A 24,419-nucleotide genomic window follows, 5' to 3' on the forward strand; every position below is an offset into this window, starting at 1 on the left:
CACATACAAAACAAAGGGATTTCCAAAAACACCTAAATCTATCCTAGTAGCTTACAAGACTATTAACAGTATCAATTGAAACGACCTCACACTAGAACATGAAATTACATTTGGATGATAGAGGACACAAATAATTTATTAGTTAAAAAACATATGACTTTTAATACTTCCTAATAATTCAGCGAACTTATGAATTGTAATCTCAATAAGGAACATTAAGATTCTAAATGTTAGTATCACTGTATTGGTGCGAATAAGTTTGGTTAGTAAATTTTAAATATTACTAGCATAAAACTATAAAACAATGCCAATATACTTTATAATGTAAAAAATAATGCAGAAAAATAAAAAAGCATACTTTAACAACTCTCAAATCCTCAACAAACATTTGCCTTGTAACTTCTAAATGAGTGACAAGCCACATTTTATTTCCAGATCTATCTTCAAATTGATTTCCTTCAATTCTACAGAGGAAATAAATAACAAATATGTAACAAATTCTAAATAAAATACAGATATATAAAAAACTGTATAAAAACATAAACCTCTCAGACTATCAGTTTGGATACTTAATTCAATTAACTAGATGCATTGCATATTTATAAAACCAAAAACAAACCACTGATTACAAATGTGAAGAATAAATTGAGGATCATTTAGATTTTAATAAAAGTTCACCTTTCTAACACAGATTGCTTTATAACTTCAAGTGCTTTGTTTCGCCATTGTTTGGGTCTTCCAATAGGCATATAGCCAGTCCTCTTGTGCAAATCCAATGCAACAGCATCTTCACTTTCTTCTCTTTCAATAATCCTAAGAGCACTAACAATGACTTTTGGCTCTTTGCGAACTGAGTTTAAGGTTCGGCATAAAACCAACCACAACTGCTTGCTTATTTCTTCTGAGAGTTTGTCAACATCCGAAAAATAGTGTTTCAGCATCTACAGAAATTTAATCAAGTTTATCATTAAGTATTAAAATGCAGCTACAAGCAGAACTTTTTCACTCGAGGAAGAACAAACAAAAAATGCAAAAATACAATAAGGAAATCAATGCCAATTTATACAGTTTGACTGAATTACGACTTATAGTTTCATTTTATTGTCAGCATGGTGCAGCTAACCTACATCAGATTTAAGACTACATTAGCGTTTAACTCAATAGTCTTGTAATTTTAACACATAAGGCATAAAAAATGCTCAATTGAGCACTTAAACAAAGTTTACACCATAAAAAATTTTTTTGATGAAATCACCCCACATTGCATAACATGTAGAAGAAAATCTACCATCATTAGTACAAATGCAAAGAGACATTAAACCATGATAACCCATCACTATGGATTTTCTTTCCATCACTGTGGTTAGTGTGAGTCAGAAAAAATTTGACCAGCTGTCACCAGGATTTCAACTTGATTCATCTCATTAGAAGGCCAGCGGTCTATCCTTTTAGTCATCCTGACCTCTACATTAGGACATTACCATTATGTTAATAAAAAAAAATTCATACCAAATTGCTTAATGTAGTTTATATACCCAAAAACACATTAACCTTGCACATAAACTTGGTAATGTTTTCAGGTATAAAAAGTAAACTTCATACACTTTAAATTTTGTATTGCTTTTTTACACAAAAGTTTTTTTTTTCGTATATTCAAACCAAATTTTTTTTTTTTTTTAAAGAAAAGAACAGATTTTTATACCAGTGGTTTTTAACTGATATTCAACAAAATTAGAGAAAATGTTTCACCAATCACTGAAAAAAAGAAACTAAATAAAAATTACTTTAAAAAAATCCTCTTATAAACTTACAATAACATAAGTTTGCTGCACATGATAATAAGAATTGGTACAATCATATGAAAAGATTAGTGAGGATATTTTGAGAACATGTAATTTCCTAGGTTTTAATACTGTATCAAAGCATGGAACTTTAATTTCAGCCTTACCCTAACAAGTATTTAAATATACATATTTGTGTACCCTAACAAGTATTTAACATATTTAAATTGTCAAATATTACTCTTAAACAGCTGTATGAAGCATATATTTTGAAACAGCTTTTCAAAAATATATTAAAATGTCACTTAGTATTCACTAAGCTCATCAATTATAAATTTGATACATAATTCAGAAATAAAGTATAAATCGAAATCAAAAATAGTAAAAAGTGAATAATGTTTACAACACAACATTTAAAAAACTTTTAAAATACTTTCTCATGGCGAATATTAAACATTACAAGATACAGAATCTGTTTTCTGTCGTCAACTTCCTATAACCAATAACCTATGACCTTTCAACTATAAAATCTATTAACAGAAGAATAAGTTTGGTTAAAAACAAATTTAAAAAGACGCAATGAAATACTTACATTTTGATCTGTTGGACTCTGATTTGCTAACTTGTGCATTTCATACAACAGATCATCTCTAGAATGTTCTAAAATTGCAAGGCTAAAATTTAAGAATATCATATTATAAAGAAATGTCAACTTCCCCATCTATATCAAAACAATATAGATCCTGTTGTAATTTAATAAAAATTTTGGCACATTTTTAATTTGAATAAAAAAAGGCAAATCAAACTATAAATTACACAAGAACAAAAATAAAACAGCACAGCAAGATATAATTTTATTAGTATTATTTGAATAAAAAAGAATATTACTGATAATAGTATTGATATGAAAATACATGCAATATGATTATTTTAATCACTGGATAACATCAGTAAACATTTGACATTTAATAACTCAAAACATAATAGTAAAATAAACCAAAAGGTAAATAAAATAATTGCTATTTAATAATTACATTTCAAAATAAATATTTTTCAATGAATTAAAATGATTAATAATTTTTAATGACATCATTCAAAATTTTTTTCTTTACCTTTGATGTGCTCCAAGTAGCTTTCCTTCATTGATTAAATCAAGAGCATCTTGTACACTTTTGGGTATATTAAGAATATGTTCTAAATTTTCTAATGCAGCGGAACACTAAAAGGAAACAAGAGACAAATGTAAACCATTAGTAAAACAACCCTTCATAAAAATGTCTTAATTCATAAATGGTTGGAAATATCAAATTTAAAATGCATAAATGTAGAATGTTGCACAACTGGGACAGACAGGCATAATTTGGCTAGATATAAAGAATTTGTATGTATGATGAAAATGATTTCAGTGTGCCGTATATATTGAGATGGATAGGAATATTCAGGTGGTGAGGAGTTTTGTATTCGTATAGTGGGCCAGTTGAAGAATACATGAAAACAGAAGATGATGAAAATAATACTTGAGCTGGATCAAATTAATAAAAGGCTTTTATTTATTAATAGTATTTGTAGAGCTCGAGATACAAAACTAAATATTATCCATAAATTTCAGTTGAATCAGTTTTGCATAGTAATATTAAAATAGGTCAGGCCATGGGAGACAAATCCCCCACAACCTGCCTAGTCAAAAGCCAAATTAAAAAGTACATGTAATTTGTTCCCGACGGACACAGAAGCAATGGTAGGAGATCCAAAATTGGCGATTTATTAAAATATAGCGTAGCCAAAACAAAGCCAACCAGCATAACAATATTGGGTTTAAATAATACCTTGGCGATCACGAGTCGCCAACAAATTTATGAGAATTATTACAACCATGCAACCGAAACATTTAGCCGTTGGAAAATTAGAATAAAAAGTTATAAATAGATTTTTGTTTTCGATTATAGGCGACAGTGAATATATAAGTCTGCATTAGTAATGAAATAAAAAAGTATCCGTTACATTGATCTAGAAAAGAAGAAATAAATATTTTATGTTTGTTTTAAAAAGATTAAGTTTGTGATTTATTTTAAATATAAATCTATTAATAAAAAATCAGCTTAAGTAATGAAAGATATTTTAAAAGATAGAAAATAAATATGTGTATGCCAATTGTGGCATCACAGTATGATTTAACAGTTAGAACTTAACTGCCTGTCTCAACACTTCAGTTAGAGAAGTAATATTTATAAAAGTCTAGTCCAGAGGCTCCCAAAGAACGTGCCAGAGCACTGAGACCAGAGACGCAGAAAGTTGTCTTTAACTTTGAATCAAAATATTGATCCTTTAATAGTTGCTATTTCAAAATAGAGTTTCAGATTTATGTAGGAAATGAGCTGGTTTTTCAGCTGATTTGCAGCTTTGCTTTATGGAACAGGCAACTTACAAATAAAATCCTGAATAGAAAATGTGAGTTAGCTATATCAAGATTTATTCCATTATTTAAAAAGTTATGTATTAAGTAGTAAGCTCACTCATTGCAATAAATGAAACTACAATTCTTTTGAATAAAAAGTAATTCTACTTATTTATTTTTATTTTCTTTTATATCATTAATACCTTTTATTAATTACAATTAAGGTACACAAGTAGATTTAAAGCATGAGTTACACTAAATATTTTCACCACTTATTTCCATAGCTTCATAGTATTATGCATATGAGACATAGATTATATTTTTAAAAAATTTATGCTGCAGACAAATAGTTTATGAATGGGAAGCTATGAGACAATCCTGAATTTTCTAAGGTTGACACAACTTATGAAAGTTAGAAAAGGAGCTGGAGCAGTCAAAGAAATAAAAATAATGGACCAAAAGTTTGCTGTTTTTTCCATGTGAATTACACCGTAGAATTGTCTAATATTAAAACTATAGTGCTTATGTGGGCAGCATTTGTGTTTTATGTGTTAAAATGCACCTTTAACACTAGAAAGACTGAAACTTAGTGACTATATTGCCTAAAAGTAGTCAAAATGACTGCATTGTGAAAGAATAACTAGTGAGTAAAGAAATTTGTTTAATTAATTATTAATATTTCTTATATTATTTACAGTTATATAACAAGTTATTAGTAAATATTAACAATAAAAAAGATTTAATTCACTTGGATAAAAAAAAATAATTCATGCATTATTATTTGTATATTTTTTGCAAAAGAAAAAGCAATCAAAATGACTTCCTCGGGTAATCTAGTGTTAAATATATTTTGATTAAAATATTTAAAAATTTTTTAGTTGGTTTAAATAATAAAATAATGCTTGCAAGTTTTTTGAATTTTACAAGAAAATAGTTACATTTCAAAGATCATAATTTGATTAGTTTCTAAAAAAAGTTCAGTATTCAATGAATATAGAATTTTATAGATTCTCATTTCATTAATTTTTCTTTAAAAAAAACTTAAGTTCTTGAGCTAATTAAAAACTGGTTATTTCTTTCGTATATTCATTAGTAGACTCTCCCAAACACCATTATAAAGTTTCAAAACTTACACAATTTTGACGAATTTAACAGGAGTGTAATAACAACCACAAATAATAAAAACGTTTTAAACGTCCCATAAAATGTTAATAGATTATCTCATGAAAAACTGTGTTACTTTAGTAAGTAACATTATTTATTAAGAATATTTTTTTTAATTTTTTTATAAAATACAGTATTTATATTTAATTAAAAATAAATAAATCATTAAAGCCAGATATTGTCATTAAACAGAGACAACATCTTTTCAGACAATTTCTTGCATTCCATAAATAAACTATTAATCAATTAATTGAATTATGCACAATAAATTCAAAGACTAGAAAAGCTAATTTAAAAAAATAACCCTATTCTTATAATCCTAGTATTCATTTGTCAAATCTCATATTATAGATATAATAGGCTATATGTTTAAATTTTTAACAAATGTATTATTCATTGACACCTCATAATCAAATATTAAAGCAAAATGTACTAAAATTGAAATATTATATATATTAATACCTGTCCATGCTCCTTGCTTTCAAGTTTGAGTGCATAAAGGTTATCAACTAAAGACGGAACCAGTTTTAGAGTCTCTTGTATTTCTTGCATGCTGTTAAAAGATAATCTCTAAATTACTCAAGCACAGTAATATATATATATATATATATAACATAAAAAGCTTTTATTAATCTTTTTATGTTAGTTTATAAAACAACTCCTACTTTATTACTAATTAATTATTCAAATCAAAATACTTTCTCACACTTTTAAAAGCTACATCCTGTTTCTAAATCTATTTTTGGCCCAACTATGCATAAATTTAAATAAAGATCTTTTTTCCCTTTTAAGCCGTGGGAATCACTCGAGCAAGTTCATTAACCAATAGTATTTTATTTTAACAATGAAAAATCATTAAATTTAATAATATAAAAAATGTATATTATTAATTCTATTATTTAAACTATTACAGGTTTTTTATTCGTGACATAATTTCAGTTTGTCAGGTGGGTGGTACCTTCGCAATTTTGATGTATGAACTATTTCTGTATTTTCTTTATTATGAATATTCTTTTTATTTATTTTAATTGTGTCATCATAGGGAAAGTTTTGCAAAGGGATAATTTTAAAAATTTTTAGATATTAGTCAAAAATTTTCGGCGAGGGGGGATGTAACATAAAAAGCTTTTATTAATCCTTTTATGTTAGTTTCTTTGCTATAAAACAACTCCTACTTTATTACTAATTAATTATTCAAATCGAAATACTTTCTCACACTTTTAAAAGCTACATCCTGTTTCTAAATCTATTTTTGTCCCAACTATGCATAAATTTAAATAAAGATCTTTTTTCCCTTTTAAGCCGTGGGAATCACTCGAGCAAGTTCATTAACCAATAGTAATATCTAAGATTTCCCTAAATAGAGACATTTTCGGATTTTTGCAAGATTCTCCCTACCAGAAAGACTGATCCTGAATGGAGTTAACATCACTTTTTGCTGGTCGTCCATAAGAACATGATCTAAATAAAATACATCTGATTTCATTAAAATCCTGTGTCTGTTTCCCTGCTCGGTCCGACTGCATCATTTTACATATATATATATATATATATATATATATATATATATATATATATATATATATATAATATTTACATATAATACATTTAAATATTAAAATTCAGTTTTTCAAAAAAAAAAAACTATATAAGTTTAACAAAGTAAAAAAATTATTTAAAGATTTAAAAAATGCACTTCCTCCCCGCAAAAAAATATTTACAACTTTTATAGCAAAATATGTAAATGTATTTCCTGACCAAAGTGTAAATTAAATGTCCAGTTTTTTTAACATCAAACTACATTATATATTCAAAGATTTTTGTAATAAGCAGATTAAACAAATACAAATTTCAAAAATCTAAATACAATTAAAGATGTTGTATTACCACTATGAAAAGGAAACAATAAAATATATAATAGATATTTTATTCACCTTTGAAAAGTTTCAACATTCGTGTAAGCTAGCAAATTTTCCTTTATATTCTAATTTAGAGAAAAGATAGCATATTTATAGTAATGGTCATTTTTAAAAACTCAAGAGTGAGTCGAAACTTTTGACCGGTACCATATATACATAACATGACTGATGTGTACATTCACTAACTTCTAAAATTCAGAATATCTTTTATTCGAAAACACAAATAATTTTAATTTAATGTTAGTATCCATAGTTAATTATATTAACATAATAGATTAATCTATTAAAGACAAAAATTAAATCTCTTACTCTTTGTTTATTTCTTTAATTTCTGCCAAAGCAGCTTCTAATTGGCTTAAGCCTGTTTGAACACCATCCAGTTGTGTTTGCATGGCTGTTTTGAGGACTCCATCAACAGATGCCTGCAAAAGTTTTTAAAGACGTGAAGATTTTCATAGATAAAATACTTTATAGAATTTTATTCATAGCTGAATTGTGCTATGTTGGCATCATGATGAATTTCAAAAATGCCATTTGTGCCAACTATTCTGCCCACTCACCAGTTTATTATTGGATTCAATCATGGATCAAATATGGTTAATAGCAAGCTTTCAATTTTATTTTTATTATAAATTTACTTTTATGGTGAAGTTTTAGTTTCATCAAAACCATATAGTTGTTGATATTTCCAATTTAGATAAAATTTGTTATGTTTTGATATTAATTAGATAAACTGCTATGTTTTGAAACTTTGTAGTCCATCATAATTAAGAATTAATTAAATAAAGAATAAATGTGTATCATATTCACACAATAGAAATAATTAAATGACAAAGGGCCAAAAATTCATTCAAAATTTTAAAAAAATTCTCGGATTGATGTAAAAATAATAATTATGCAAAATTTATGATGTAAGAAAGAAACTTTATCATTTATTAAAAATATTTAATGTAGTACACAGGGAACAAGACTATACTAATTAATCAATAAAATTAAAACAAATTATTTACATCATCAAGAACCACAAGAAAAGCAAAAATAATGAAATCTCTTAAAAAAAACCTTTTGATGCCATGACCTGATAACTTCGAAGAAAAATTAATTGCTTGCCTTGGAAAACCTGTTAAGTTAACCACCACTGAATATTGATCATCAGTCTAAGTGGATCATAATGATTAAGTACCAAACATACAAAAACAATTAAATCCCTCTTTTAGTTGATCAAATGTGTAAACGAACCATGAAATTTTTGTTCTAGAGGTGATTAAGTAACACAGGTTTCACATACTAAATATATTAAAGTTACATGAAGTTCTTAATTTAGTTTAAAAAAAAAAAATTTGATAAGTTCTGAAAAAAGTTTTACATGCTTATACACAATTCTATGTGATAAAAAATCAAAACATATCAAAATTATAAATGGCCCTTTTTTTTTTAAATGTTTTTTCATTAACAGAAATATTGAAGTTTTGAATAGAAGTAAAAAAATCAGAACAAAAAGCTAAAAAATTATGACAAATCTGGATAAATATTTTTTATCAGGAAATTTAAGAAATGTAGAACAACAATTATCCACGTAATACATTCAATAGAAAAATGCAAAAGTTGAAAAAATTCTGTTTGCACACCCAATATACTGAATTTTTTATTAATATTATTATTAATTAACACTACAAATATGACACTATAAATAAATAATAACTATATCTATAAAAGTTTTTATTACCTTTTTTCTCATTTCTCGATGCATGTATTTTTCAACTTTTTCTAATTGATCAGGTCTTTGTAACATGTTAGCAACATGTTTAGCTGCTGTTGTTGCAGCTTCTTGCTCAATTTGATTCATATCAAAAACTGAAAAATTACAATATAAAACAATTAAAAAACTAAACAGCTAGTAAATAGTTAAATTCTTTGAATAAAATAGATTTTTTAAGCGACAGTACAGCAAAAATATTAAACACAATTCAAAAATATATATTATATATATATATAGATGTATATATATTCATATATATATATATAGTTAAAAGTCCCATATCCGGAATCGTCGGAGCTTTGATGAGAAAGATTTTTGCAATTAATAGGTCTTTAGGGGCCGTTCAAAAAGTACGTACACAAAAATGCAGAAATTTAAACCCCCTCACCCTCTTAGAGTACGTACATTTTATTAGTCTACCCACTTTTTAATAAAAATTAAAATAATTATGTTTTGAATAAAATTAAGTATTCATTTAAGGCAGTGTTTCCCAAACTTATGACTTCTGTGTACCCTTTCTAAATTTTTCGTAACGCTGTGTACCACTAATAAAAAATTAATGTATTTTTTACTATAAAAATTTCCACAAAAGTTAAAAATCACAACTGGCTGTTGACACCATTAATTATTAACTGTTAACTCTGCGAAAAATAGCCAATAGAAAATTACGTAATCGTAAACTTTCATGGCAAGCTTTGTTTTTAAATAAAACTTTTTGGAAATTTTCGTTTGTTGCAAGGTATTTCGCATAAGAAAGCGTACCCCTATTAAACTGTCCTCGTACCCCTTGGGGTACGCGTACCACACTTTGGGAAACACTGATTTAAGGAGTGTGTAGGAAAAAGTCAAATTTAAATTTGGGTGCATGCTTATGTATAATACCTCCCCCCCCTCCCCATCATACAAAATAGCAAATCCCTTAAGGTAAACAAACATCAAAATATGATTATTCAATAAAAAATAAGAAATAGACTATAATTAACTTAAATTTCAATCAACAACAAATAAATCCAAGTGGTTGTGTTATTTTTGCAGCTTTGTTACTGATTTTTACATGGTTTTCAAAATCTTGATATTTTAATATACCCTTATAACATACTGCAAATTCCAAATCCCACATTTTAGTAAGTAATCATTTCTTGATTAACGACGATTCAGTGAATCCGCATGACTTTGCTGATGTTTTTCTTTATAGTTATTAAAACAGATTTTCTCTTGATTTCTAAAACCTCAATGTTTTAATACGATATTTCGAACAGCAAACTTTGAATTGTGCATTTCGTACTCATTGACGATTATTCTGCTACAAATACACGATACGGAAAGCCACTGTTCACCGTACATATGAGACAAGTTGACCGATGTATGGCACATAGTAGTCTGGTTAAAAAAAAAATTTATGCAACTTGAACAAGAATAATCTTTAGAATGTAGGAAATGTAGAAAATTATTTTAAATATATGCATTTCAACGTTTTAATAGAAAAATATTCAAAGATACATTCATTTCATATTCTAACTTTTTACTTTCTTTAAAAATAAAAATTAAATTCATGCTTTGATCTTGCATAGAGAGATTATTTAGTAGGCAATACAAATAATTAATAATATAATGAGGAAAAACCAAACAGCCTACTTGAAGTTGCCATGATGAAAATAAGATATTTTTCACAAACAATTTTATTTGATAAAAAAAAACTGTAGAGTAATTAAACAGACGATAAGTCGGTAACGCCTTCAATAAAAAAAAATACTTCAAATCAAAGCTCAAGGAGGCATACTCTAAGAGTAGTATTAATACTTTTAAAATATATTATTTTATTTAAATTTCTTTGTATCATGTACGTAAAAATTAATGAAAACCGAGGATATAAATTTATTTCTTGTAAAAGAATAACAAAACTAATGCCGACAACAACAAATATCAAATCGTACTGTTTTGTTGCCGTTTACGTTCTACAAATGTCAGATAATTTTCTTTCTCTTTAAAAATTGAATGATTTAGGGAATTTCAAAGAGAATAAAGTAAAAATTTTAATAAAAACAGGCATTTACATTCATAAAAATATTAAATCTTTATTAAATTTTAATAAAAACGCACTGTCTTGGCTGACCGCCCTCTTATAACCCTAAACTTTGGCGATCAGCTGAAATGGGTGATTGCCAAACGAAATCTATCGCCAACTGCTTGGATGCCCGCTTTTTGAACGTGATTGAAAATGGCGAAAATGTTTGAGCTGTACGTACTCGGAATGATTAAGCAATGAAACGAATTCGCTAGGTAAGTCATATTTTTAATTGTAAATTTACTATATTATCTCCAATGTTCTTTCGAATGCTAAGAGCTGCACCATTTGCTCAATTAATTCAAAATGCCTTGGATATTTTTACTTGCTACCCATATATTGCAACTACTGAAATCAGTTATTTTGCATCTATAGTTTCCTGTCATATCATAAACAAAATTATTTTTCAAAGCCATTTTCTAGATTTGATTGAGCTGGATTTTATATTTTGTCATCATGAAAATTTTATTTACAGGTAATTCTTATTAATTAAAGATTTATAATATAAGTGTATGTTTTAAAAGCATTATATTTTAAAAAATCATGAGATTTTGTTAATATTAAGAGATCATACTAAATTTCCTGAAAATGCAAAGATTTAGAATTTAAATTACATAGTTTGTTTTCCTTTATGTGTAAAATTTATGTATTTTTGAAAATCATAAACCAAAAGAAAAAATTTTCATTTATCAAGGTTTTTCCATGTTTCCAGAAATCTTTAGTTAGATTGTCTAAAATTAGCAACGCAGTTTAGTAATGAAATTTCTTAAATTTAAATGATGAGTTGATTTACGTTTATTTCAGAGACATAATACAAAGAGATTTTTTTTCTAGAAAATATATTAATTAAATTTTATTTTGATAGGAAGCTTTTGTATTGAATTTTCTTCATAACAGGGGAGAGTTCTTAAATCATATTCAAAATAGTTTTGTTTCAATTTTATTATAAACTTATGTTAAAAAGAAATTCTAAATATGAATCTGTAAAGAAACAGAAAAATTCTTATTTTGAATTTTAGATAATATTTATCATTTTCGTTCACAATTACTGCTCTTATTATTCTTTTAGATTGTCTAAACTATTACATAAATTATGAGCATGCATACTATAATCAAGAAATTTTATTCTATATGTATCACATTTATGTGCAAAACAATTTGTACACATAATTTAATTTTTATTTCAAATGCATATAAAATTATTATATTTCTTTAGAATATAACTCATATTAACAAATTAATAACAATTTAAATTAACTTATTTAGATTTTAATTTGAAATTAAATTTTTCATTTACTACAAACTATTTATATTTTTTTCTATCTATAATTTTTATTTTCTCAAAATTCCAAGATTTTTTACAGTTAATGTTAAAGTCAAAAACTACTATGTAAACCAAACCTTGCTTATTTCTTCTGTACTTCTGTCCCCTTTACTCTTTTTACTAAGGGATTCCATGGTGACATATTTAACTGTTTTCTTAAATGTTTAACCTTATTGAGATATTGATGTTGTCGCAGATGAATGTATTAGCAAAGATGGCATTCATTAAAACTGACAGGGCAATATTCAGTCTGTGAAGAATGCATGACTAAGTTGCTAAAAAGAAAGTGTATGTATACACGACTTTATGTTTACTTATATATATGTTAACTAGATTCATGAAAACATTGTACTTTTGTCTTGACATTTAAGCCTGATCACCACAACTCAGCCCATTCAAACAAGAGAGAGTAGTCAAAGAACTGCATCAGACTTAGCACTTTGATGCTGTAAGGAAAAATATTCAGTAGAAAGTGTTTTTTTCCCTGATATTCTTCTTTGTACTACTTTACACAATGGAGAAAAATGTTTAGAGGCAATAGAATGTTATGAGTTAATTTAAGTACTAATTCTCACAACGGTTGTGGTTCTGCCCCTGAGGGACAGAGGGAAGATCGCTAAGAACAGGGAAGACAGAGGGAAGATCGCCCCTGAATTATAAATACTCTTTCACTTTAAATATATTTGGTATATACAAAGTAACATTATACAAAACTAAGTAGAGAGATTACTGTAATAAAAATTTGTCTATTGCACAGAGATTCATCTAATTTTATTCTTTTTTTAGCTTAAATGACAGACAGATTAAGAGGAGCCAATACGAGTATTTCAGTTAGTATCAGTAGTTAGTACTATTGCTACTAGTATAATGTTTTTTATTTTGATTATTCAACTAATTGTATATTAACTGTGGCATTTTAAGTGTTTTAGTTTTTTTTCTTCAACTATATTGTTGTAGTATTCTGTTTGCAAATTAAAATTTTAATAAAATAATAAAAGTCAAAATAAATATCTTTTAATGTTTATCAGTATTTGTCTTTAATCAAATGTAGGTTAAGAAAAAGTCAATGTTTTGCTGGTTATTATCTTCCTCTATTATTATTAAACAATAAATTTATTAATATATTTTTTATATTAATTATTTTAAAAATTATTTATTCTATTTGCTTTATCAATTTTAGAAATTTATTATTTTAGCATTCAATCTCTAAAAATGGTGAAAGATTTTAAAAGTATTTAAATCTTACCTCTTAATAAATGAATTATCATGCATAAGTATTCAACATGGTTGATTTTTACTTATAAAACTTTCAAAGTAATGTAAGGTCTCTTTTTTTCTCCCTAAATGACATATGGGCTAAAGAAGAAAACAGAAAAAAAAGCAATGAAAAGTTTATAAACTTTTATTATTAAACCATATTTTTGTTAATATTGGTTTGATGCTGTGGTTATTTTTTAAAGATTTGTATTTTCCCCTTTAAGGTTAACATAGTTCTTGTATCAGAAAGTTAGTTGTTTATGTTATTTTTTTAAAAATTTCTTATTTCAGCCATCAGTCTGTTACTGTCTGATCGGAAAAACCAGAATTAAGTTTGCAAGTTGTGTGGTATAAGAGGCAGTCTAAAAGAAATATGAGGTTTGTTTTTTAATATTTGATTCTATTTAAATTTTACTTGCTGATTTAGTAGTATTAGCATAATTCATAACACAAATATTTATCATGTTTTCAAATAAACTACAGTTACATAGTTTGGGCATAGTTATCCAGTAGCACAGTTTATTACTAGCAGTTTAGATGTAGAAACCATTATTTATTTCTCTTGAAACCATTATTTATTTATTTCTTAAGTTATACTTTAACAATACAAAGTTGAAAAGAAGCCCCTTTTTTTCTCTTTTGAATAAAAGGTTAAATTAATAGTATGTTACACCCTAAACTTAAAGTTACCAATAAGAAGTTATCAACTTTCCTTGATTTAGCAAGTTGAAGCAAGCCAGTCATTGGCAATTTTTTTATTTTTTTTATTCTAAAATTAGAACTGAAAAATCAAGTATTTCTTTCCTTATCAATGAGCAAGAAAAGTATTTTTAGAATATAATTTTGCAAAAAAGAAATTAATTGCTTTTGTATATTTCAGCTATTTTATTGCTTCAACTCTTTATTTATTCTGTTTTTTAAATTAAAAATCAACTGAGGATGCAGATTACAACAGTTTTGGCTATACCAATCATTTCAATTAATGTTATTATAATGCTTTTTTAAATTTGCTGTTGTGTTTTGTAAAGTTTTGAAAAATTCTTGGAATTAATCATGGACTTGGTAATTTAAAATGTAGATTTTATTATATTGCTAGTTTTTGAAATTTGGATTACATGTGCTAAAGTTTTTATGCTTACATACTTCATTATTTGTTTGATGATGCAAGAATAACATTACTACTATAAATGATATTTTTAAATTAATATTAAAATTTTGAATAATATTAAGGGTTCATGAATCAATAATCGAAAAGAACAAGTTCTGTTGTATCACAATTTGTGCTTCATGTTTTGTTTATCCAGTTGCAATGCTTTTAGTTTTCTTCCAGGTTGTTATGATCATCAGTTATTGTGATGCATCCTTAAATGTAGAGAGAAGGCTCCTTCATCGACTGAATTTTCAACCATGCTGGCCTGAGAATTATTACGATTTCCAGGTCAGTGCTTGTTGAAATTCCAGTTTTGATCCGTCGTGTCCAGTTTTCTGTCAAATCAACATTAAGAAGGAAGTTATGATATTGAATAAGTATAAATTTTAATTTGTTTTAAAGATATATTTAATCTTGGTTTGTTTACGGAGTTAATATATTACGTTGTACTATATTTTATATTAACCTTATCTATTATTAATATTTATAGTTTTATATAAAGAAAATTCTATTAAAAATATATGTATATATAATTTATATGTATTTTAATATCTTACATAATTATTAATATGGTATCTCATCAAATTTTGTTTCATTATTGTCGCATCATTATTTTTTACACATTTTTTGTGGTTAAAAGTCCAAATTATTTTTTGTTGTAGTGAGTAAAACAATTAATTGCAAGAAATATGAAGAATTTCAATGTACTTTTACTATGTCTTATTGCCTTTATTAAATTTTACATACATTAAAGTTTTAGATTTTGTGTTTACGTTTTTTATTATTTGTAAGATTCTACTTATTAAACATTTCTATAAATGACATTTTTAAATCTAATATTATAGTTCAGAATAATATGGAGAGACTAGTATAGAATTTGAATAGTTGAGAAGAAGCACAAGTAAGTAGCAATTGTATCACAAATTGTAATTTGTGCGTCTTCGTGTTTTGCATATCTAGATTTGTTGCAAGTTGAGACTTTCTTTTCATCAACTAATCAGGTGTATCCTTTAAAAGCTCCTTCAGCATGTCTTTGTCTTAAATGGGAGTGATGAAATTGCTTGTTATGACCATAGTTTGTCGGAATAGAAATACCTACTGGAATACATGCTGTCAAAGACTTGTGTTGATGCTGAGTAAGTATAAGTGTCACATTTCTTGCCTAAATAATTGTTAGTGTGACAATTTCACTTGCTAGTCATTTATTGTTGCTGCCTCTCTGCATAAATCTAAAATTGGTATGCACTTCCGACATATTTTATATTTGTAGATATTTTAATCTCTTACATTATAATTAATTAGGTATCTTTTTCATTGCATTATATCTATGTGGGGTAAAGCAATTTTTTGTGCTTCTAATTATTATATTGGATATAGTTACTTATAATAGTATGAAAATATGCATATTTGAATTAGTTACTTGTATATATTGAATATTATTTGAAAGGAAATATGAATGACTAATAAGTTATACTTTAATAATACACGGTTGGGAAGAAATCAGTTTTTTTTTTCCTCTTTTGAAGGTTAAATTAGTATATTACACCCTAAATTTAAAGTTACCATTAATAAGTTACCAATTTTCTTTGTATAAATATCTTCAAATGGTATAAAAAATTGTTTTACATTTTATTATATTGCTACTTTTTAAAATTTAGATTACATGTGTTAAAGTTTTCTGTTTACATACTTCATTACTTGTTTAATGATGCTATGATTACATTACTACTATAAATAATACTTTTAAATTAATATTAAGAGCTCATTAATTTTAATAATTGAAAAAGCACAAGTTGTGTTTCATGTTTTGTATATGCAGTTGCAATGCTAGTAGTTTTGTTCCAGGTTGTTATGATCATCAGTTAATGTGATGCATCCTTAAATGTAGAAAAAAAGGCTCTTTCATCCACTGAATTTTTAACTACTCTGACCTGAGAATTATCAGAATTGCCAGGTCAGTGCTTGTTGAAATTCCAGTTTTGATTCTTCAAAAATTCTGAGTACTCCAAATCAACATTATGAAGGAAGTGGAAATATTGATTTAGTATACATTTAAATTAGTTTTAAAGATATATTTAATAATGCATGGGTTATTTACAGAATTTATATATTATATAGTAGTATATTTTATATTGACTTTATATTAATTTGATTGAGTTAAGAAAATTGATTCAGGGTTATCTTTATAAATATAATGCTTTTAATTTTTTTTTTTTTTACAGATTATTACAATTTTCAGGAATCTTTTCATGAGTGGAATTTTAGAACTTAAGTGACTTTTTTGTAAGCTGTACTGTGATCGTTTTCTTCTAATTAGAAGAATCTGTTTGCTTCACTATTTATAAAAATTTATGCTAGGCTGTAATTAAAGTGTAGAAAATTTAACAATTACTATGATTTTTCATGAACATTATCAATTAGCTCAATATCAATATTATCAGTATCAATATTTTAATATGAAATGCAAATGCATACTAACAATGTACCACAAATTATTTTATAAATAATATATATATGTGTGTGTGTGTGTATCTCTTTCCATAATGATTGAACGAAAGTTCTAAAATATTTATTAAAAAAATTTATCAGGGCCATGAAATTCAGCTAATTATGGAGCAAAAAACCAGGGTTGGGACTTTTTAACTTAATTTTTTCAGTGGTAAAATATTTTAGGCAATTAATTAAAGTTGTTTTATTAGACTATTTAAAAAGTATTTCATAAAAACGTTTTCTACCATTAATATTTTAATAAAAAGTAAGAAATTTCCCTTTTTCCTATACATTATGTTAACAAGTCTACTTACAAATATAAATGTATTGGAAGCATATGTATAGGAGTGAGTTATGCTGGCTCTTTGCTCCTCAGTTCTATACATAAAAATGCTGTTCTTCAGAATTATATAATGTCCTTTTTCCAGGGTAGGTATATAGTTCAATTACTTATAAATTAAAGATATCTTGTTTTATTTTTCTCTTGACATAATGAAAGTTTTAATATTAAAGAACATGGAAATTCTTATGAAACTTTTAGGCATAACACAATATACTTATAAATAATGCAGTATTGGATAAATGCATTTATTACTTTAAAAAACTTTAAAAAAAAATTTTAAAAATATCGAATCCCTGAAAGAACCGATTCAGGTTTTTTCAAGGAATGGGTTTTTCCAATTTCGTCTGATTTTGTCTTCATTTCTTTAAATTTTTGTAGTTTAGTCTTGCTGCATAAATAAATACCATAAATTTTATTCCTAACCAAGCCATTAATAATAATTATTTAAACATTTCATTATCTATGTCATTAGTCACAAGTAACAATACTATTTTAAATGAGAGTAAAAAGGTCCAATTACCTTTGTAGGATTTACCTATTCTGTTTTAAAATAGAATTATAAAAAAAAACTGCTAAATGTTTTAACAAAGAATTAAATTATTTATTTTAATTCAAATAAAGTTTTTTACTTGGTTGTTGTTAATTTACGTCGCACTAGAGCTGCACAATGGGCTATTGGCGACGGTCGGGAAACATCCCGGAGGATGATCCGAAGACATGCCATCACAATTTTGATCCTCTGCGGAAGGGATGGCACCCCGCTTCGGTAGCCCGACGACCTGCGCGCGAAGTCGAGCACTTTACGGTAGCACAGTTTAGCGAGGACCAATACCGCACACCCTCGGTCCCTACACAGACTGATCCAAGTGGTCACCCACCCGCACACTGACCGTAGCCAGTGATGCTTGACTTCGGTGATCTGCTGGGAACCGTGTCTTAACGTCCACTGCGGGACGGTAAAAATTTTAATAATATTACAAAATAGCATACAATGCCTTTTATGTAGAGTTTCATTAGAATGAATTTATTTGTAAATATTAGTTAGAATATTTTCACATCCTACGAAAAATATAAATATTAAGGAATAGAAGTTCAAATTATATTATCAATGTTTGAATTTCCTTATGGGTGTAATATTCTAATTTAAAAAAAATTGTTCATTTAAAATTAAATTTTACATTACAACCGAAATTTATTGTAACAAAAAGTTTAGGACCAGATATCAAATTCGTAGAAGTCTGCTCCGAAATGCTATTGAAATATGGGAAATGTTGCAACAAGTTTTTACGGATTCGTTATCGAACTAATGAATGAACAACCGGTATAATAATTAACGTTGTAATGATGCACTCAAGAGCCAAAACATTATGACCACCTCTTAATAACGAGTTGGCTCACCTTTAGCCCGTAACACAGTTGCAACCCGCCTTGGCATGGATGCCACAAGTCCTTGGTAGATGGCCGGAGACAGATTGTACCAGATGTTTAAGCAACGGTCACACAAATCCGAGATATTGCGACTCAGTGGTCTTTGAACTCTGAGCTGCCGTTTCATGACATCCCAAATGTGTTCTATCGGATTGAGATCCGGTGAGATAAGTGGCCAGGACATTAACTGGAATTCAGCGTCATGTTCCTGGAACCAGTCCAATACAATTTGAGCCTTGTGACACGGAGCGTTGACCTGTAGGAAAATTCCATTTCTAGCTGGAAAAACAGAGGCCATGTAAGGGTGCAACTGGTCCGCAATGATGTTCAGATACCCTGTAGCATTCATGGTCTGCTCTGCCACAACCACGGGCCCCAGTGACGCCCAAGAGAACGTCCCCCAAAGCATGATACCGTCACCACTGCCTGTGTATGACCTACAGTACATTGAGGGAGCAACTGTTCGCCTGGAAGACAGCGTATCCTGACACTGCCACGGTGGGATGAATGATAAACCGTGATTCATCTGACCAGGCAACTCTCTGCCACTGATTCATGGACCAGTCGCGATGTTCCCGGGCCCAGCGCAGGCGTAGTTGGCGATGACGCTTGGTTAGCAAAGGCACACGAGTGGGACGTTTGCTGCGTAGCCCCATATCCAACAGTGCCCGCTGAACAGTGTGCTCTGATACTACTCTACTTGACCCTGCATTGTATTGGGCTGTCAGCTGAGCCACTGTCTGGCTCCGGTTTTGCTTCACCAAGCGAAACAATCCCCGACGACCTCTTTCTTTGATAGCGTGTGAAAGTCCAACACCATGTCGTCTACTGCTGGCTTCACCGTCATTCATCCACTTTGCATAAGCACTAACAACTGTAGATCGCGAACAACCCACGAGTCATGCAGTTTCGGAAATACTTGTTCCGAGCCTTCGAGCCCTTACAATCTGCTCTCTATCAAAGTCGCTTAGATCCGCAGCCTTTCCTATCACACACAGAAGTAAGTGAAAGAATGATTCTTCAAACTCTCCAGCAACAGTTAATACCACTTCCACCTGATCACGTACCTTCCACGTCATCCAGGAGAGTTCGTTGCAAAATGTAGGGGTGGTCATAATGTTTTGGCTCTTGAGTGTATAAAAAATAAACTTCTCCAGAAATCTTGATAATTTTAAATAATTTTTTTATTATTTTATGTATTTCTTTAATAAATTATATATTAATGTCTTGTCTACAACCAATCATTTCTTGTTTACATAGCCTCTAAGATGATTTAAGGAGAAATTTAAGACAAAACAATAATAAAAGGATGGATACGAACAAAATTGATAAATTGGTTGCATATAAAACTATCCTCATTTGTCCTGATATTTAGTTTTCAGTCATCTCTTCAGAAGATCTTTGTTGATAGAAAATATCAATTCAAAGATTTTGTAAAAATCGATTTGAAGAATCAAAAGATTTAGAATTTTGATCTAACATCTTTTTATTCGCATAATAGTGCTAGTAAAAATAGCAAAATCTAATAAATCAAACTTGAGGACCGCACGCTGTGTATATACAAAGTTAATTTAAGCTCTGTGATTTTAACCAGTTTATAACATCTCAAATTTACAATCCGCTATTAATATTTAATAGGATAAATGTATCCTAAATTTAAACATTATACTATAACTTAATAGTAAAGTAGAAAATTTCTTAATTAAAAATTTTTTTTCTTTCTCCCTTTAAGTAGCACTAAAACTTAATTAACTTTATTTCAGATTCATTGCGCATAAAAAAGTAATATTCATGCCGTGTAAAATGCATATACAAATCTTACTTAACACTAGATTGCCTAAGGAAGTCATTTTGACCGCTTTTTCATTTTCAAAAATTGTACGAATAATAATGCATAAATTTTTTTCCCAAGTGAAGTAATTTTTATTCCCTTAATATTTATTATTAGCTTGTTATATAACTGTAGATAATATAAAAAATTATAAAAATTACATAAATTAATTTTTTTACACATTAGCCATTCTTTCAGAATGCAATCATTTTGACTGCTTTTGGGCAATATAGGTATATAGGTAAAAATACTATAGGTAAAAGGGCAGTATGGGTGAAAATTACATAAATTAATTTTTTTACGCATTAGTTACTCCTTCAGAATGCATAGTAATACTTTTTCAGAGTGCAATATAGGTAATACTAAGTTTCAGTCTTTCTAGTATTAATTAAAAATGTAGTAAAATTTTTGTGATATAACTTTACAAAAAGGTTTTCATGTCTCCTTTTCAGCCGTGTTACTGAAGACCGTAAACTCTTAAATTACCGGTAGAGGAATATTTAGAGTATGTATTTTTTATTGTTCTTTGTACTGCGCTGAAAATTTAAGGAGTTACTCGTTTTTTTTTTTTTTTTTTAAATCCTGAAATGTGCCTCAAGAACGATTGCAAAATTCACTTTTTATTTATAGCATGTGAGCAGAATACCTTTTCTTCGTATGGACTGAAAAAAGCAAACAATGAATTAATCAGTGCTTAACCACATTGTGGAATATGCACAAGACAGAAAGACATAACAATTAAAAAAAAAGCGAAAATTTTTTAAATATTTTTATATAGTATTTAATTTAGCCTTAACGCTTGACTTTACATAATTATAATGAGCGAAACACATTTTCAGTTGTTCGTTATGATTAAACAGGGTCATGTTATGCACGAAAAAGATTTGCTAGATTTTTAAGAAACATATTATTTTACATAAAATGGTTTGATTAAAAAATATAACTAAATGTATTAATTTATATCAATTTATTTTAGAAGTTAAAACCCAATTTTTAAGCTGAAATAGTTTATCTACGCAAATATCTAATTTCAGAAAGAAATTTTCCATCCTTATAAGTTTTTTTTTTTAATATCTAAATTTAATTTGTTAAAATCAATTATATATTGTTTATCTAATCTCTTCTGCCTTGATCTTATTTTCTTAAAAAAAATAGTTTTATTTTTAAAATTCAGTGATTTTTTTACGGAAAAAAAAAGGCAGTTATTGTTTAGAGAATATAACTATGATGAAGTTAAATTTATTCCTGTTCTGTCTTCTGCTCTAAATGAACTCTTAATTATCAAATCGTATACTGTTTATTAACTTTACTAAATGAATATAACAACAGTTATTAATTAGTTATTTGTAGAAAAAAATTATAACGAAATCATGTAAATATTAAAGAAGTTATCAAATACCTGAGTAAAATTTATATAAAATTTTTAAAAGCTTGTTTTATACATCTGAGAATGCATCCAAATATTTTTTTATCGCTAAATAGTGTCAATTTGAATAAAAAAAATTTCAAAATTTCAGGAAATTGACTTGCATAACGAATAAAAGAAATTGAATAAATTTGCAATACATCGTAGTAAACTTGACATTTAGTGATAATCGATATACTTATATTTATTTCATTTAATGCCCAGACCAATCATATAAAAAATCATTATTATTGATAAAGGTTCAATTCTAAAAAAAGGACACATAAGTCATCTCTGCTAGAGTTAGCTAACTAGAAAAAAAATTCAAGTAAAGAAGAGTTAATCACTATATAGAATATATCATACAGTTATATTCAATATGAGTTTTACAATATTTCATTCATGTCAACAGGGTGCTCTACAAATGGGGATCTGAAATTTGCAAGTAAAACAAACACCATATTCTTAGAAGAATAAATAACTGGTGTTCATTTAGCATATGATACGAACATGCATGAGTAGTGCCTCTTAATGTAGTTTCTAGAGAGTTACGGGTGCGTGTGGAACACTTGAATAAAATGCTAGTTATTGAATTAACTGCTAAACGTCAGTCCTGAGATACAGTTGCAGATACATAAATTATAGTTTTGAAACAAATATTTATCACTCTAAACACAAACCAGCAGGAAAACTTCATGAAAAAAAACATTCTCACGTGCTTATGTAAAAACTGAGATATGCTTTTATCCTGACATTATATGTAATTAAATTAAATAAGTGGCAATGAATGATTTAAAAAAACAAACGTAACACATTATTAAAAAAAGAAGGAAAAAAAACCAAAGCATTTACGCATGATATTGATTACTTTTTTTTTCAAACCTCTTCTTAACGTACTTTATGAATATTCAACTAATCATCTAAATAATAATTTTCTAAGAAAAATTACGATCGCAACAGAATTACATAATTGGGTATAAAATATTATACAGCTAAATTTCCGAAAGCAAATATAGAAGGAAAAAAAAATCTATACACAGAAATCAATACAAGTATATGTACCTTTGTACTATGTTAGCACTTTGTTGTAAAATACCTTGATAAGTATGAATACTATTTAATTCGTTAGAATCCGGAAGAAAGAAAAAGAGAGTACATATAGTATATTTATTTGATTTGAATTAACTCGCATGAGTCTGAAAAAAAAAAATACGCTTGCAAACCTTTCTTGCAACGATTTTTAAAAATAATTATTAGACGATTTCACCACTAATTTAAAAAACATATCATCAAAGAAAGCTCTTATTTTATTAAGCATTCAGTTAATTCCTTCTCCTCAGTTAAGTTCATTGACAGTTAGATTTTTATTGGATGTCATTGATACGTGACACCGATATGGTTGACACTGAGATATGATCACACACAAAAGTATCAAATTTAAATTAAATAACTGCCATTTTTGAAGAAGATAATTCAGTTGTTCTCTAATCCGGGCAGTTAATATATATTTTACGAATCCTTATAAGTAATGGAATAAAAAACGTGTGTAGGGATCAAATTAATATTTAGGAGAGAAAGAACGCACACGCTGCTGAACTTTGATCAAAAGCATGATGTAACGAGGTTAATAAGAGATGAAGGATTAAAATCATCTGAAATTATTTTTATCGAGAACAAAGTTTTAAGGCGTTTGTGATAGAAAGCATATTTCAAAAAAATCAACAGGTATTTTTTGTCTCTTCCTGACTCAAAGAACATTTGGTTAGAAATTTTTTTTTCTCCAGATATATCAGATATTTCAATATACATATATCAGATATTTCAAAATACATATATCAGATATTTCAATATAACATATATCAGATATTTCAATATAACATACTAGAATAAGTTATTAGTAAAATAATAAAATCATAGGAACCCGAGTACTTAAGTTTTTTAATTTTAACACTGTAAAAAAAGTTCATGTTTATTTTATCATTTGGATATTTTCGCCATTACAAATATAATACTATTTGCTCGAATTTTATTCAGATGTTGACAAAAGACAACCTGATGAACCGTCAAATTTTCTAACAGTAATGTAGAAGAATCATTTTTCACTTAAA

The 24,419-nt window shown here is 27.5% G+C and overlaps 2 protein-coding genes across 3 annotated transcripts in view; one reads left to right on the forward strand and one right to left on the reverse strand.

The window, feature by feature from the left end:
• Window positions 1-10,977, reverse strand: part of Sec6 (Exocyst complex component Sec6) — a 34,168-nt gene extending 23,191 nt beyond the window's left edge. The window contains exons 1-8 of the mRNA XM_087159382.1: window positions 10,654-10,977; window positions 8,986-9,113; window positions 7,569-7,681; window positions 5,803-5,893; window positions 2,894-3,000; window positions 2,374-2,455; window positions 679-941; window positions 359-464 (exon numbers count right to left, since the gene is read on the reverse strand). Coding sequence (XP_087015508.1) covers window positions 359-464; window positions 679-941; window positions 2,374-2,455; window positions 2,894-3,000; window positions 5,803-5,893; window positions 7,569-7,681; window positions 8,986-9,113; window positions 10,654-10,666 — 903 coding nt within the window. The 5' untranslated portion in view covers window positions 10,667-10,977. The remainder of the gene's footprint in view (window positions 1-358; window positions 465-678; window positions 942-2,373; window positions 2,456-2,893; window positions 3,001-5,802; window positions 5,894-7,568; window positions 7,682-8,985; window positions 9,114-10,653) is intronic.
• A 121-nt stretch (window positions 10,978-11,098) lies between these two features.
• On the forward strand, window positions 11,099-17,315 carry LOC147813828 (uncharacterized). Of its 2 annotated transcripts, XM_087159386.1 has the most exons (4): window positions 11,099-11,558; window positions 13,194-13,237; window positions 13,956-14,042; window positions 17,037-17,315. In XM_087159386.1, exons 1-3 carry the CDS (start codon window positions 11,341-11,343, stop codon window positions 13,994-13,996), a joined length of 303 nt encoding a protein of 100 aa, XP_087015512.1. In that variant the 5' UTR covers window positions 11,099-11,340; the 3' UTR covers window positions 13,997-14,042; window positions 17,037-17,315. The 2 variants fall into 2 exon arrangements, with proteins under 2 accessions (XP_087015512.1, XP_087015511.1); XM_087159385.1 differs by lacking the exon at window positions 17,037-17,315 and having other exon boundaries at window positions 13,956-14,693.
• Window positions 17,316-24,419: the final 7,104 nt, after the last annotated feature.

The sequence above is a fragment of the Parasteatoda tepidariorum genome, chromosome 3 (genome assembly GCF_982258835.1).
Source record: "Parasteatoda tepidariorum strain Cologne lab strain chromosome 3, Ptep-v5.0, whole genome shotgun sequence".
Classification (NCBI taxonomy): domain Eukaryota; kingdom Metazoa; phylum Arthropoda; class Arachnida; order Araneae; family Theridiidae; genus Parasteatoda; species Parasteatoda tepidariorum.